This window comes from Falco naumanni, chromosome 15 (assembly GCF_017639655.2).
Source record: "Falco naumanni isolate bFalNau1 chromosome 15, bFalNau1.pat, whole genome shotgun sequence".
Taxonomy (NCBI): domain Eukaryota; kingdom Metazoa; phylum Chordata; class Aves; order Falconiformes; family Falconidae; genus Falco; species Falco naumanni.
The window spans coordinates 12,064,956-12,080,767 of NC_054068.1; the positions used below are offsets into that span (position 1 = coordinate 12,064,956).

At 35.3% G+C, this 15,812-nt stretch overlaps 1 protein-coding gene across 1 annotated transcript; it reads left to right on the top strand.

Annotated features, from left to right (window-relative positions):
• Positions 1-1,853: 1,853 nt before the first annotated feature.
• Positions 1,854-14,646, top strand: SLC7A9 (solute carrier family 7 member 9). The gene is made up of 13 exons (XM_040615317.1): positions 1,854-1,968; positions 3,160-3,285; positions 4,450-4,597; positions 5,539-5,781; positions 6,279-6,404; positions 6,734-6,833; positions 8,671-8,715; positions 9,028-9,151; positions 10,923-11,026; positions 11,858-11,954; positions 12,729-12,878; positions 13,443-13,617; positions 14,567-14,646. Exons 2-13 carry the CDS (start codon positions 3,181-3,183, stop codon positions 14,629-14,631), a joined length of 1,482 nt encoding a protein of 493 aa, XP_040471251.1. The 5' UTR covers positions 1,854-1,968; positions 3,160-3,180; the 3' UTR covers positions 14,632-14,646.
• Positions 14,647-15,812: the final 1,166 nt, after the last annotated feature.

Below are 15,812 nucleotides of genomic sequence, written 5' to 3' on the forward strand. Positions count from 1 at the left end.
AAAAAAAATTCCTAAGCTAAGCTTTACTTCATATGGAATTAAAGATGATATACTCTATTGTTTTTTCCTCAAAATTATGTAAATTTCCCCCCCTCCCTTTTTTTTTTTTTTCTGTTGGTCTGGAAATCCCAGGGTAGAGATGATGTGAAAGGTGTGTCTATTTCATTTTGAGGGACGAGTTAGCCCCATAATATAACTCCCTCCTTTTTTCTTTTCACATTAGCTATTTCAATAGTCTCTGTGGCATTTCAGGAAACACACAGGAATGATAAAAAGATTATCAATCTTAATTTCAAAATTATCAGTTATAGAGAACACAGAAGCACGTTATGTAACACATGATCCCAGATGAGGCATCTGCGATTCATGGATACAAAAACTTTAGTTTACTGAATCCTACATTACAATTACCATAAAAAGTATTTTGAAGTCCTTGTAAAAGACGCAAAAAAAGGAATAAGTTGTTCATATCTGGCTTTTCATATGCTTGTAGTTAAGACTCTAATTTTAAAACTCTTTTTTCTCTTTACCTGTAGAAAAAAAGAATTTTTGTCCAACCATTGTTCAGACGGTAGTTTTTGAGCAAGAAGTTAGTTAACATGGAAGAGCTTCTCTTGAAGCTTATCCCTGTTTCTCTGAAAATTAAACAAGAACAAAAAGAGGAAATAGTAAAAAAGCGAGTAAAAAAAATAAAATACAGCTTTGGTTTTGTTTTCAGTACTGACATTACTTTGCAATCTTGGGGAAAGACACTGACAGCACAGAGTCTGGCTCAACCACCACAAAACACAGCAAACCTAAACCAGTGTAAGTCTGTTTCACATTTTCTTACAGTCCATTTTTAGTCATGGATTTACATCATCATTACAAGAGACAGGAATTCCTGTTGATCAAGCCTGCTTGCTTAAACAAAAGGTTAAAAAAACCTAAACCAAACCAAACCCAACTGTCAAACCATGCCAGAACACAGTTTTGTTGATACTTAGGTCTAACAATTTGGTTTTATTTCCAATTCTGTACTACTATTGTTCATAAAGTATTATCATATCATCGGTAATAAGTCTTAACATCGGTGACTAATACCAGTACATCTTTTAGCTTTAGATTAGGTTGTTAGATTGGGTTGATCAGAATTTAGGGTCTGATGTCCTGCAGGAAATGAACTGTACAACTGCATTGCCAAAACCAATGAACTGAAACATAATTACAGGGGTTTTTGCTAGTATTTTAGGGATAACTAGCTGGAATGAAAGAAGCTACTTTATCTTGAATGCTGAAATAAAGTATCTTTTTTCCCGGACATACAACTGCATAGAAATAGAGAATGGCATTTTTCACTAAAGCAAGATTTTAAAACATTCACAAAAATGAAAAATTAATTTGAACTGCAAGTGAAGGGAACACAAGCTGCCCACTTAATTACCTTCACGTTAATGAAAAGCAAAAGGAAAAATTTCTGTTCACACATCTCTACCTTTCAAGATAAAAACATCAACTATTTTAATAGGATGCAGCTAACACCTGGACAGATGTTTTTAATGCACCCTTAATATGACAATTACTTCAAGGTTATCTTTCCAAAGCATTTCTAAATTAGAAATTGCTTGACATAAAATCATCAAAATAGACTTTTCAAATTATGGTTCACTCTCACTATGTAATATATTAGTTAGGTACTAGACAAACATTCTTATGAACGGAACAAAGACTTTTTTTTTTTTTAAAGATAAACTAATCGGACTATTGGTTTACCTGTGGTTCCTATCTCAAAGCTTCTTGGCTGAGAATAGGTTTAATGATTACCTTTTATAACCTCTGTACTTAAGCTGCTGCTTCTGCGTATTCTGGCTTCAGACATGGACATGTCTTGTTGTCTAACTGGCTGGTAAATCTAACGGGAGAAATAAAGAAATACATATACAAAGATTCCCGGACCCGATTAACACCAAACAAATATAAATAAAAAAGGTAAGTGAAAGTATGAATTGCTAAAAGACAATTGATTAAAACGTTCTAAGTACATGACTTTAAAGACAGAAGTTGGGTACAAAACTGTAATAAAATTCAGTGACCCAAGCCCTGCATTCCTTACGTGGGCAATTTTCTATTTTAAGTTTAATCTTAGAAGTTGGATTCATGATGATTTCTTTTCTAAAAAAAAATAATCTTTAATTCAAAACAAACTGGATGTCTTTACAGCCCAAATGTTTCTGAAGACCAGCAGTACTGAGATAAGTGTTCTGTTAATTTAAAATGCCACAGGTTTTGTAGCCAAGAATTACCGGATACTAGTTAAGTTGCCTAAACATGACGCATTCCTGAATTACTGCCTGTACAACTGCAAAACGATCGTCAACATTCAGACTCCAGTAATTACAGCCAGAGGTCTGAGGAGAGAAGAGACTTCTGATTGAATCAACTTTTGAGAATCAGGACCAAACCTGTCCAATTTCCTTCACAATCTCAGCTTGTATTTGATTCCAATACTAAGGCAAACAGGAGAACCCCACAAAAACACAAGTCTAAGTTTAAACTTGAAAAAAAACCCCACCCAACTGTTTACATTCTAATTCTAAACAGAACAAAATGTGCAGCAGTATTCACCCTGAGTCAACACAGAGGATTCTGGTGACTCTTTTTGAGTCAAAGAGCTGCTAATTACACAATTACAGCAGACAGCACTTGGTTCAGCAGATACTTGCATCTTCAAGGAACTGAGACAAGGCCTAATTTAATGAAGATCAGAAAGAAGGTCTCCTAGATAAGAGAACAGACTAGCTTTTGGGAGAAAAGATTTAATCTGTCTGGACGTCTGGAGGAATTCAAAGGAGGGACCAGCTGTAAAACCTAGATTGTTCCAGGGAAGACATCCTCTCCACTGAATGTGACCCCAGGCGGAAGATACAAAGACATTCACTGCCAGGTGGGCATGAGGAAACTCCAGAGCAAGTCAGATGGATAAGGTGAAGTAAACGTAATGCCTCTGATTTAATCTCTGAGCTGATAGTCAGATGGAAGGAAGTCCTTTGCCTGTGAGCAAGTGTGTTTGCACGTCTGTTTTTTGGCAATATTTACCTACAGTATTTGGGACGCCTCTGTATCAGCAAAAGCCAAGCTAACATCGATACGCGAGACTGATAATTGTTTTTATTTCCTTAGAGATTTCAACAATTGAGCCAAATGGGTGAAGAAAGCTTGAGGAAAAGAAAAGGAAAGGCCAACGGAAAAGAGGATGGAGAATCCATTCAGAGCCACCAACCCGAAACGACGAACCTACAAAAGCAGGCAAAACTTTGTGTTTTCAGCCCGTGTGTGTGCGAGGGGCTGGCGGGGGGGGGGGGGGGGGGGGGGGCTCTTTGCATGTGCATCTCTGTACAAAAACTGCAACTGTGTCCCAATGTGACAGCCATGTACTAATATCTTGACCGTGTCGTTGGTTTACATTTTAGGAAACTACTGCTAGTTAAATAGCTCTGATACTTAAAAAAAAAGCCATATTATTTTAAATTATATTTGAAATATTTTTTCTGATAACTTCGAAGTTGATCAAGTGAGACACTCTCTAAACTTCACCGTTTCTTTCTCCATGTACCTCTCAGAGGATGAAGTGGGTTGTTCACCTCGTTGCTTCTGAAAGTTTGTTGGTGTTTATAGCCATAAAATAGCCGCTGGTAGAGAAAGAGAAGTGAAAATTTGTCTCCTCCAGAAAATTCCAAATGCTTTAGAAAACAGATGTGTCACTTGCTCTCAGGAGGGAGTGCAATCCCTCTTAAAATTTAAATAACCTGGAGAAAGATTCTCTATGTAATTTTAGTTTGGTGTCAAGACTGGAAGAATATTGATGTTATTGGACAGCTGTAACTAGCAGGACAATTTAAGCAGCCCATGCTACTGTTTTTTTAGCAGGAAATACCTTGAGTTTTACTAGTTTCCTGTAACATGTAGGTCACTACAAAGTCAGAACATGATCTTTTCACCACCTAGCAGCATCAAGATAATGCCTGTGCAGAAATACCTGAATCAAGGAGAGGAAAGCTGAACAACAACTACGCTCCATCCAAAAAAGCAAATTTTTGAAGCTTAGAAAATTCAGAATTCCTCAAGTGCTCAGAAAAGAATTTCAGTGTTTAATCAGGGTGGAGAGGGGGTGTTCACCTGTGTAAGGTTTGATTTGAGACCCGCATAACCTAAAGGACAGTTTGATACAACAAATACACAGGCAAAGTCCAAATAACTGCACTTTTGGAAATGGCAGAGTATGCCACAAGGTGCATATGCGTCTTGTAAAGAAAAGAGAAACCTTCACATGGCTTAATATTTGTGGAAGCTGTATGTTGAAAGCTGAAAAAAAAAGTCAGTAATAACAATTACTCTAATTGTATTACACCGAGAAGTAATTATGGAATTATTAGAAATATACTTTACCAAGATGTCTCATTTTATTTCAAGGTTGGCCTCATCAGTGGAATCTGTATGATTGTTGGTACAATTATTGGCTCAGGTATCTTTGTTTCTCCAAAATCAGTACTTGCCAATGTTGGAGCAGTGGGTCCTTGTTTAACCATCTGGGCAGCCTGTGGAATTCTTGCGACATTAGGTAAATTGATCAATAAAGAATTTCAATCTTTGCTTAAATCTTTGTTTCTACTGTTTCTGCATACTACTCTCATTTCACCAATTAATAACAGCTCCTAGACCAAGGTCAGTCATATCCTGATGAGTGTAGCACAACTCAGGCAAACACTTAGAGTATGTGCTGTTTATAAATTTTTAAAGTTGTAAAGTACACTTGTAGTTCATTTTGGAAGTAGGTTTTACTTTTGCTGACTTCATCCACTAATAACAAAGAGAATACTTTTCTACTTAAATCACAACCAAAACGTGAAAATTACTAGCAGTGAACTAAGTACTTCTGCTATTTTTCCACTTGTGTAATTGTATGAATTTAATTCTATGATCTCAAACATTAGCACCAAGCACCTAAAAATATTTCTAGCAGTAAACCAAAGAGGAATTCTTCGGGCACTGTGTCAGATACAGAGCACAGGCAAAAAGCCTTTGATACCAGCTATAGCAATAAATCTAGAAATATCGCTGCGCTTTAAAACTGAGCTTTATAGACATTTTACTTCAAAATTGTGCATGAAATACTTTTTTTTAAGTCTCCAAAAGGTAGGTCAGCCAGTGCAGCTGTCACTTAGATGCTTCTTACAGTGTTGGTTTCTTAAACAGTAATCTAGTATGAAATCAGAGTATTTGTAATTTCTTTGCTGAAGCCTTAAACACCAATAGTCGTAAATTCTGGACTAACAGTCCAGAATGCTGAAGCTATTAAGTTTCTGTATATTTTTTCAGTTGCTCATAAGTAATTACATTTTTGGTTTGCGTCTACAGTAGAACGTACAGAAATATGAAAAAAGTAACGATGCATTGTATACATCCATTTCATTAACTTTTCTACCAGTTGAAAAGTGATAATCTGTTAGTCATAGCTTAGTATGAACTAAACCAGTAATAAATGCTTTTCTTGCTGTTCAGGTGCACTTTGTTTTGCTGAGCTTGGCACAATGATCACAAAATCCGGGGGAGAATATCCTTACCTTATGGAGGCGTTTGGCCCGATTCCAGCATTTCTGTTTTCTTGGACAAGCTTACTCGTCACAAAACCCAGTTCATTTGCAATTATTTGTCTCAGCTTTGCAGAATATGCATCGGCTCCTTTTTATCCAGGTTGCGATCCTCCCCCAGCTGTTATCAAGTGTCTTGCAGCAGCTGCCATTGGTAAGATTCATACTTTTTTTAAAAAAGAGGCAAGATCCATAACTGCATAGCAATTTCCATTTGGCCCCATCACGAGACTTCAGGAGTCCTTCCCACAGGAGCTAATTCAACAATACATAAAAAGTATAGGTTTAAAAATGGTTTGTTCCCCGTCTAAGTTTCTTTTATCTTTATTTAGATACAACTGTGTAATGAATGCTTATGTCTAGCAAAAAAAGGAAGAAAAATTGTGTAGAGGTATTATTTCTGTATTTATCAGAATATGGTGTAACTTCAATGTATTTTTTTGTTAAAGGTATATCAAAATCTAATTCTTAAAATAACAAGGAAAAAGTTTCCCAAGTTATCCAAACATAGCACGTTAAAAAACTGTATCAATAATACAGACAAACAGTAGAAGGAAAAAGCAGTACAGTAAAGGGGGTGGGGGAGGTTTAAAATGCAACTTTCAATTCTGACAAATTTAATGCAGAAATTCATAAACTTCTTTCTTTTAGTGATCATTACAATAGTGAATTCACTGAGTGTGAAGCTGGGAAGCTATCTCCAGAATTTTCTCACAGCTACTAAAATGATCATTGTCACAATCATTATTGTAAGTGGAATTGTTCTCCTTGCACAAGGTAATTAAATATACTTTACTTGCAAAAATTATTTTAGCTTCCGCTGTGACCATTAAAAAATTTCCCACTGACCAAAGTGGCACAACAATAAGGCTCTCTTCATTCAATGTTTTAGTTCCAGATCTCTTGGGAACTATGACACTTTCTTTCAGAGAAGGGAGGTGGGTGGGAAATGCAACATGACAGATGTGCTAATAAGAATAGGTATTAATTGATTTTAACAGTGAGAAGTTTCAAAACATTAAACAGATGTTGGAATGCTTCTTCATCTGGTGGGATTTTAAAGGAATTAATTTCAACATTGATCCGTAATTATGTCTTATTTGCAGGAAAAACTGAAAACTTTCAAGATTCTTTTAAGGACAGTAAAATTTCTGTTGGCTCCATCAGTTTGGCATTTTACAATGGACTCTGGGCATATGATGGATGGTAAGGTATCTTTACTAGCATTAATAGTTACAGTTTAACAGCCTTTAACTGGTTTACTCTCTCCCTGTAGAGCTCAAAGATGTGATCTGAAAAAGTTAACATCTGACTTGTTATTAAGAATCTCTTAATGAATTCTGGAAAAAGAACACCAGTTTGGTTAAAAAACCCCAAACAACTAAATAAAACCAAAAAGCCCTGGCCCACCCCCTACCCCTTAATCCTCAAGTTACTGTTTATTAGGGAAAGAACCCCTATACTAGATCCCGAAAGGGCTACTGCTTTGCTGCTGAAGGTGCTTAAATACTGTGGTAACGAGAATATAACACAGTTTAACTCCATTATGTTAGGCAAAATAGCCTTCCCAGAGCCCCTACAGGTACCCCATCAAATTCCACTTCTTGTGAAGTATGCAGTGGTGTTTGATTAGTACAGGATGATATAATAAAAAAAAAAAAAACCAACAAATCAAAACAAAAAGTGTCAGAATTCATAAGGCTCAACTTTTATATTTTTCTTATTCTAGTTTCATTTTTGAATTAATAGAAAAAACAATGACATTTTCTTCCCTGAGGAACTTTCAATTAAAAATCTCCACATTTGTTTAGCCATTACCATGTTAGATTTAAGAAAACACATTTGGAAATAATCACAGATATGGATGGCTTTAGGTTTACACCCATGTTCTATATACAGCATTTATATTTAATAATCAGAATTCCGAGTGCTTTCCAGAATTATTTTTGTAAGACTAAATTTATTTACTGGCAGGAATATTTAATTTAATCTCTGCCACAGTCTGGAAAATAGTTTACATTTTTCATTTCCTGAAACTAAAGGGAATGTCAGGTGGTCTAGGGCTCTGTTGGCACAAATCTCCTATCAAGGTCTGATCCATTAATGCTATTTTTACATGTTCAAACTGTAAAAGTTTGCATACACATCTGTATTTTGGAAGGTAATAATATAATAAATCTTAAAACTTACAACAAAGCAAGTTCCATTTAGATGCTTAAAACTGAGTTTATTTTTAAAATGGATTACTTCTTCAGGCTTTATTTCCAAGCTTGAGTGTCTTCGCCCAGTCATGCAAGTCTGTCAATTCAGACGTTCACCTCGATTTCTCAGGTGAGCAAGGAAGCTGGTGCCTAAACAATTATTTCAGTATGTAATCACCACGCAGCACCGTTTGAAAATCACCCTGTTAAAATGTAAATACAAACTCCTCACGTTTTCAGAAGCGACAAGTAGAAATTTTGTTTCAATCTGGTCTACGTGCTCCAGCAAAAATGAGTATTTGGAAATTGTAATTCTGATAGGTGTAAACCTTAAAAACGTTTTCATGCCAGTTTTCTGGACAACATGACTTACAGAACAATTGTGAAACATCAGCAGACTTGCTTCAGTCCTTGCAATGGGCACACTTGTGCTTTTATTTGAAAAGACCCAGATAGTGCAAAGCTTGAAGCTGAAAGGCAATCTTGTAAATCTGAGATAAACATCTGTCAATTTTTTGTGCTGTTATTCTGGGATATTTTATCCAAGAACTTAGACAATATCATTCCAAAATCTCAAAGATAGTTCTAAAACTGTGAGAAGGAAAAAATAATGGAGGAAAAGATGGTGAACGAAGAGGCTGACATTTGGATAAGCAGCTCACTTAAGTGGTAAAAATGCAGGGCAAAAACCTAAAACATTGTTTGTAGCTGTTGTTTTTTTAAAAAAAAAAACTGAAAAGGTAAAAACCAGTAACACAAGAAATATGTTACCTGACTTGGTAACATACTAGTATTTCAATACCTGACTGCTAATAACATTCCATGAATGTTTTTTCTTCCAGGAATCAACTCAATTACATCACAGAAGAACTTAAAAATCCTTACAGGTAAAAATATGTAGGAAAGCAGTGTTTCTAATAACAAAAATCAAACACTTAATATTTTAGTTTGTTTTTAAAAGCAATGGTTATTCAAAGTTTAAGCAGTAACAAAGCTAATTAGCACCTATTACAGGCTTCATAAATTTGCATAAATTTGTATTTTTCCTTTTTAAAAATCTTGATTTCCATGGCTCTACAATAAAAAAACGTAAATATAACTGAAAAGCATATGAGGAAAAGTAAGAGTCCACAGTTTACTATGACAACTCTACCAGTGATATAGCAATGCTGACGGAGTCTTACTTTTGCATTCTTTAGAAATCTACCGCTATCTATAATTATTGGGATCCCCTTGGTTACAGTTTGTTACGTTCTGATAAACATTTCGTATTTCACCGTAATGACTTCAACAGAACTCCTGCAGTCCCAGGCAGTTGCTGTGGTAAGCCACTTTATTTTGTAATAGAGTATCTGAAGAAGACTGTGTGCATTGAAGTCCTGAGCAAAAAGGAACCTATACTTTTTCTTAAAATACAATTGATTTCTGTCTATGCTGTCAGTGCCACTTTATCGCTCATTATCTGTCATTTCTTAATCTAAAATTTATATTTCAGTAATGCTTAAACAGTAGTTCTGTCATATCCCAAGAAAATCATTTTTTAAAAAGGTATAAAAAGTAACGCAGTCCTCAGCTAACATTTTGTAAACACTGCAGCTCCGAGCTTGACTCTTCCATTAGCACCAAAAAGATGGAAGGAAAAACATCCGACTGCTGCTTTGCCCTCTACAGTGCTTCCAGTATTTCTGAGAAACAAGCACATGCAAAATGACAGTAGATCAAAGTTTGTCGTTCTCGAGATAACAGCAAGCAGTCCATAATTCACTCGTTCTTGTTTTCTTAATAAAACTAAGAAATATCCTTTTTACAGTACTGCAAGATATACTATTACAGATAAAATGAAAGACTGTATAATTTTGAAAACCTAAGCAAGCACATCTGTCCTTTCAGTTCTACTTGTAAATTTGCTGTGGGACATGTCTCTGAAACAATAGTTGAGGTCATGCAGCAACTTTTCCTGGTACTAATTTTTGGGGAAAACAAACAGCACATGACGTGTTTGCAAAATACACTGCAGTACAGTAAAGAAGCGCACTGATGCTGAAATACTTCAAAATCTTAAAAAATAAAACCTTTTAAACTGTAGAGCTTCAGTACATTTCAGCATCTTGTTTGCATCAAGAGGTACACTAATTTATATATCGTTATGTCTTGTTTAACTAGCCCTCTTCAAAAAACCACTAAACTTACAATCTCAGCAACACACTAAACCAGCTAGCACTAAACTCAGACTAAATTAACAAAATCTCAGAACTGCCACTGAGCAGTACAATGGAAGCACAGCAAACAGCAAAAGGAGTGCACTGTATGAGAAGGTCAATACATCTGTAAGTAGACTTCTTGCTTAGCACTGATGAGCGTCCTACTACTGGACAAAGAAACAGCACAGATATTACACTTGTGCAAAACCAGAACTCTTTTATGTTTGGTTTACTCAAAAAAGTTAGCAACCCCCCAACTAAAACCCCCAAACCCACCTGTCAAAAAAAGTTTTAATTCAAATTAATTTACAGTAGATCGATGTACCTACATTAGATTTAATCCATCCTGCAGTGACAACCAGCATACCATGGCACAAGTAAAAACCAAAATGTAGTGAAAGCCCTTAGCAAGTTTGTCCTTTACTCATTCACCCATAAGGCTTAGGCTGTCATGCTGTTGCCACCAGCGTTACTCTTTTTACATAGGTTGAAACACCAGCTTCCGTATGCATGGTGCTCTGCTGCAATGCCATCTGCTTTGTTATTTTGCAGACACGCTCCCAAACCAGGACTCTCTAACAGAATTTGATTTCTGTTTATCTTTTACATCTGCCTCCCAATGTTTCCTACAGATGCTGCATCTGAAACACCATGACAACAACATTCCACTCTGTGAAGAGTAGTTCATGAATTAATCCAGGTCTTCATTTGGCAAAGCATTCTCTAATAACTACACAAAATATACAACATATGTTTTTATTGGTAACATACCTTAGATACCCATTTACTGTTCTTTTAAAGAAGCTCCAGCATAACTGAATAAACCAGTAATATCTTTACGGTAAATCGTAGTTAAAATGACAAAAATTATTCATTTTAATCCCATATTCCAGACATTTGGAGATAGAGTCCTTTATCCAGCCTCTTGGATAGTTCCTCTCTTTGTGGCCTTTTCTACAATTGGATCTGCCAATGGGACCTGTTTTACTGCAGGCAGGTAAGCTCCCATTCCAAGTATCTTAAAAAAAAATAAATTTAAAGGATGGAAAAATTTACATATACAGCTATGTATCTACACACACAAAGATACAGACATTAAAAAGTACCAGCAAATCTAGCTGTGTTGTTTAATTTTCAAAAGAAACAGTGGCTATGCAGGTTTGATAAATTAGAAAATACGGTCTTATATTAATTCAAAGTGGATAGGGCACAAAAGGTTGGGGTTTTTTTCGTCCCACCTCTCATCAAGTTTAAAGCTAAACTGCCACCAGTACAAACATGACTACAACAGTAATGATCAAGATAAGAATTGGAAAGAAGCTATTCCTTTCTATCAGTTGTTCAACACTTCCATTTACTATTCAAAAATATTTTAAATTTCCAATTCATCTGAATACGACAGGGCTGCAAAGACCAATTTCTAGACAGAAGGCTGTCAATGTAGCTTTTTGGTATGAAGCAAATTTAAAAGGAAATATTTAATTGAAAGGGCCACAGTTGCTACCATTTTTCCAAGATTAATTTTAAATTAAATGTGCAAACTAATGATTCTGAAATTGATTTCACATTCACTACTTTAATACTGGTTCAGAATTAGTTTCAAGTTCACTGCTTTACTACTGGTATTTCCCATATTTAGTCTACAATACTCCTTAAATCTCACTGCATATTCAAAGGAAATACAGATGAAATTATAGTTAGATGTAGCCACACAATAAAACAAACTTGAAAATGAATGGTCCTTGGTTTTATTTATTTTCTTTTTTAGTAATGCCACTTAAAGTGTAGGTGCCACACTAACAAGATTGCCTTGTTTTTGTTTTGTCAGACTTGTTTATGTTGCAGGTCGTGAAGGGCACATGCTAAAGGTGCTATCCTACATTAGTGTTAAGCGTTTAACGCCAGCACCTGCTATCATATTTTATGTAAGTATATATTCTAAGTACAGAAAAATTAGCAACAAAAATTCTCCAGTAATACATGCTTTCACAATTTCTTACTATCATTCTCAACACTGACTATCTAGACAAGAGAACTACTGAACACATTATAGGAAAAAGGACTATATAAACCCCCTCCAACTTCTCAATTTGAAGTTTTATTCCAGAACTGGATTTTAAAATCAAAATGTTTAAGGAGTCACAGAATGAAAACAAATTAAAAACTAAATTATTAGTATTAGGGAAATCCCTCATTCCACAAGATGCTTGAACACAAGCTACTACTACCCTATTTTCTCCAAGAACGAATTTACATGTCACTAAAAAAAAAATTCTATTCAGTAAATACATTTTAAAATAAGTCTAGAATATCTTGTTAGTTTTATTCTACCCATTTCTCTTCAAGGTAAAACAAGATAAAAGTTCAGTTCTGTTGACTCCCAGTAACTTTAATAACCTAAAAATATATTTAGTATCTTCATTTACTCCAAAACACGCAGTCAACAACAGAACAGATTAACAGATACAAATTTTAATTCTTTTGACTTAAAATGGAATTAAAATTGCACACAAAAACCCCCACGTTGGCAGGATGTGGACACTATCTTTAAAGGTGCTGCAATACACTTACACCCAAATATTTAAGCAAGCGCATTCACAGATCCTGCTCTAGAACACCAAACATCCCCTTACTGACACATCAGTAAAATTCAGGCTTCTTTTATAGTAGACTATACTAATTTTTGGTTTTGTTTTTAGGGGGCCATTGCTATTATTTATATTATCCCTGGTGACATTGACACACTCATAAATTATTTTAGTTTTGCAGTCTGGATATTTTATGGTTTAACTGTACTTGCGCTCATTGTTATGAGGTTCACAAGAAAGGAACTCAAGAGACCAATCAGGGTAAGTTCAGCATTCAGTATGGCTTTTCCTCCATTCCCACAAATACTGAAACATGAACTCATCCTAAATATTTGCACGTTTAAACAACATCCTCAGGCAGACTCATAGTTTGTTTGTTTTTTCCTTACCTAAAACATAGCCATTTATTTGTAGTTCTTCACTTTGTTCCAGTTTTGCACTGGGACAAAGCTCGTAAGCACTGGGAAAAAATTCCAGGGTGTTTACTACAAGCCAGATGGTCAGGGATGGGAAGCTGCAGTCAGCAGACTACCACTGAGTACTCAAGAGTAAGACTCCAGCTCATGGCACTGGAGTTGGGTCCCAAATTCATGAGAATGCAAATTTTTACACCGTAATTTGCAATACAGACAAAGAGATCTTGGTCAATGATTTAGCAGAAGGGGTTTCCCTATCCATATTCTTGTTACTCTTTCAATTACCCCATCTAATTCCAGAAATTTTAAAAGGAAAAAATTCGTAAGGCAATGAATATATTCTTTCATATATGCAACCGCCGTAAGAACAACAAAACAAGTTATTTTGTGCTTTGTTTGTGTCTTGCAGGTACCCATCATAATTCCAGTCATAGTGACATTAGTCTCCATTTTACTGGTATTGGCACCAATCATCAGTGCACCTGAATTGCCCTATTTGTACTGTGTTTTATTTATACTTAGTGGACTTATAGTTTATGTACTTTTTGTTCATTTTAAATTCAACTGGCCCCAAAAAATATCAAGTAAGTATACCTCAGATAGCTGGCTCCAAATTCAACAGAACATTTCGAAGTTTTAGATTAATTACTGTAATGAAGCTCATTATATACGGTCCATCACATGAGCTGTGATGTGGAAGGAGGCAATTTTCCAGACATAGAGTGGCCCATGGTGAGCTTTACTAAAGACTGTATTTTACTTCTTCCTGTGAGAGGAAAAAAACAAACAAAAGCACCATTGTCTGACTTCAGGAAAAACAAAACTTAGTTCACAAAAAAAAAAACCAAAACCCAAACCCAAAAAGCAGTAGTAGCACAAAGAAACTGATTTTAAAGTTACCAGAGCTATTTTATCTGTAAAGCTAGTTTTTCAATTTCAAAACATTGCTTCAGCCATTAACTAAAGGTTAGCAGACATTACATTCCTATGCCACAACATACTATGGTTTTAGCTCAGGTTATGAATTTTACTATACTTACTAAAGAAAACATTAACAGGATCAAGACGAAAAAATTATCACAGTACTGCTCAGTAAAGTGAAAGCTGCAAAAAACCACTGAAACCATTTATAAAATAATTTTGCGTAGTCTCAAGAGCAACCCTGCAATTATCTCAGGGAAACCAGACACACAGCTATTTCTAAAAAGGAAAGTGAACAAGCTTAAGAAAGAATTAGTAGTTCTACAGACACCGACATTAAAAAATTTCCATAGTCTCTCCTGCCCCTTGGGATTAATTAAATATTATGTAATTAGAAGCATTGTATTCTATTAAGAGCAAGTTTAGAACCCTGGAATGCTGCAGCTTGAATCTTAAGACACTTTTTATTGCCTACACATTATTTTTCAAGTTTGATGAGATATGAATACAGAAAAATACATACTCACAAGGATAATTTTGTCACTTAGGAATAAGTATGAATAGAAATAATGTTCTTTCATAAAACCTCTAACAATAATGTTTTTTCCTCAGAGCCCATCACTATGCACCTTCAGATGCTTTTGGAAGTTGTTCCAGCAGAGGCAGTTGCTGAATAAAATATTTTATATGTACCAGGTTGTTTCTAAGTGCTATACTGGTTGAAGGAGATTCAATTTAGGTTGGCATACATTTATACTTTCTAAATTGTTATGTTCATACTGGTGTATTATTTTTGCAACACTTTAGTACATGAAAAATGTTAAATATAATAATAAAAGATTTCTGAGCCAGACTGCAATGTCCAGCAGAGCCGTCTTCGTTGTTTACCAATATATTATGGTAACTTATTTTGAGCATTTTCAACGCAGAAAACAAGAGGAACGTCTTAATTATGAAGACTGCAAAACTTACCAGCAATACTGTCCAGATGCTTTTCATCACGCTACCAAAAGAAGGAAGTAGCTATCATTTACAGCATCACATTCAACACAAAGACAGAAATAATGTAAAACCAGACTAACTCCATTCTCAGTTTCAGACCAAATGCCAGCTATCAAAAAATTAAAGACTGAGGAAGTAGGAATCAAGTAAAAATGGAAAGAACAGTTGACAGGAAGAGGTTGTTTTGGTTTTTTCCTAACTGAAACAAGATAATAAATTAAAGCTAAATTTCTCGGGTATCCCTCTTCTCCAATAGCATCCAAGTTATAGAACAGCACATAAGTGGCACAGAAATTATTCTCATCAGGAACGTGACTTCACAGAGCTAACTGCATCATCCTAGAAAGACTCCATTTGGTAGCTGATGAAAATAAAATACAAAAAATAGATACTACTACATTAACAGATGTAAGCAGCTTTTACTTTCCTCAGCCAATAAATTTAGGGATTCCAGGTAACATTCTTTACTACTGTTTTCCCTTGCTGCAAATGGATAAAGAGATTTTATCAAGTCACTTGCCAATACTTTAGCGATGAATTTGAGAGACTGTTTATACTGAAAACGTAAGTCCCCTCTCAACAGCTAAGCACATTCATTCTAAATACGTAACACAAGAATATTAAGCAACTGGCTTAAGATCATAATTATGTCCATACTAACTAGCCTAGCAAATTCAACTAAAGCAGCTATTTCCATCACCCTGCAGCTACAAAGAAGTCAGTCTTAAGTTCCTCTATATTTCATTTTGTGTCTATACCTACACTGAAAAGCAATTCCAAAGGTACATGGAAAAATGATGGGTTCCGACTCACCTGAGGGAGATTCTGCGACTGTAGTCAGATCCACAAAAACACC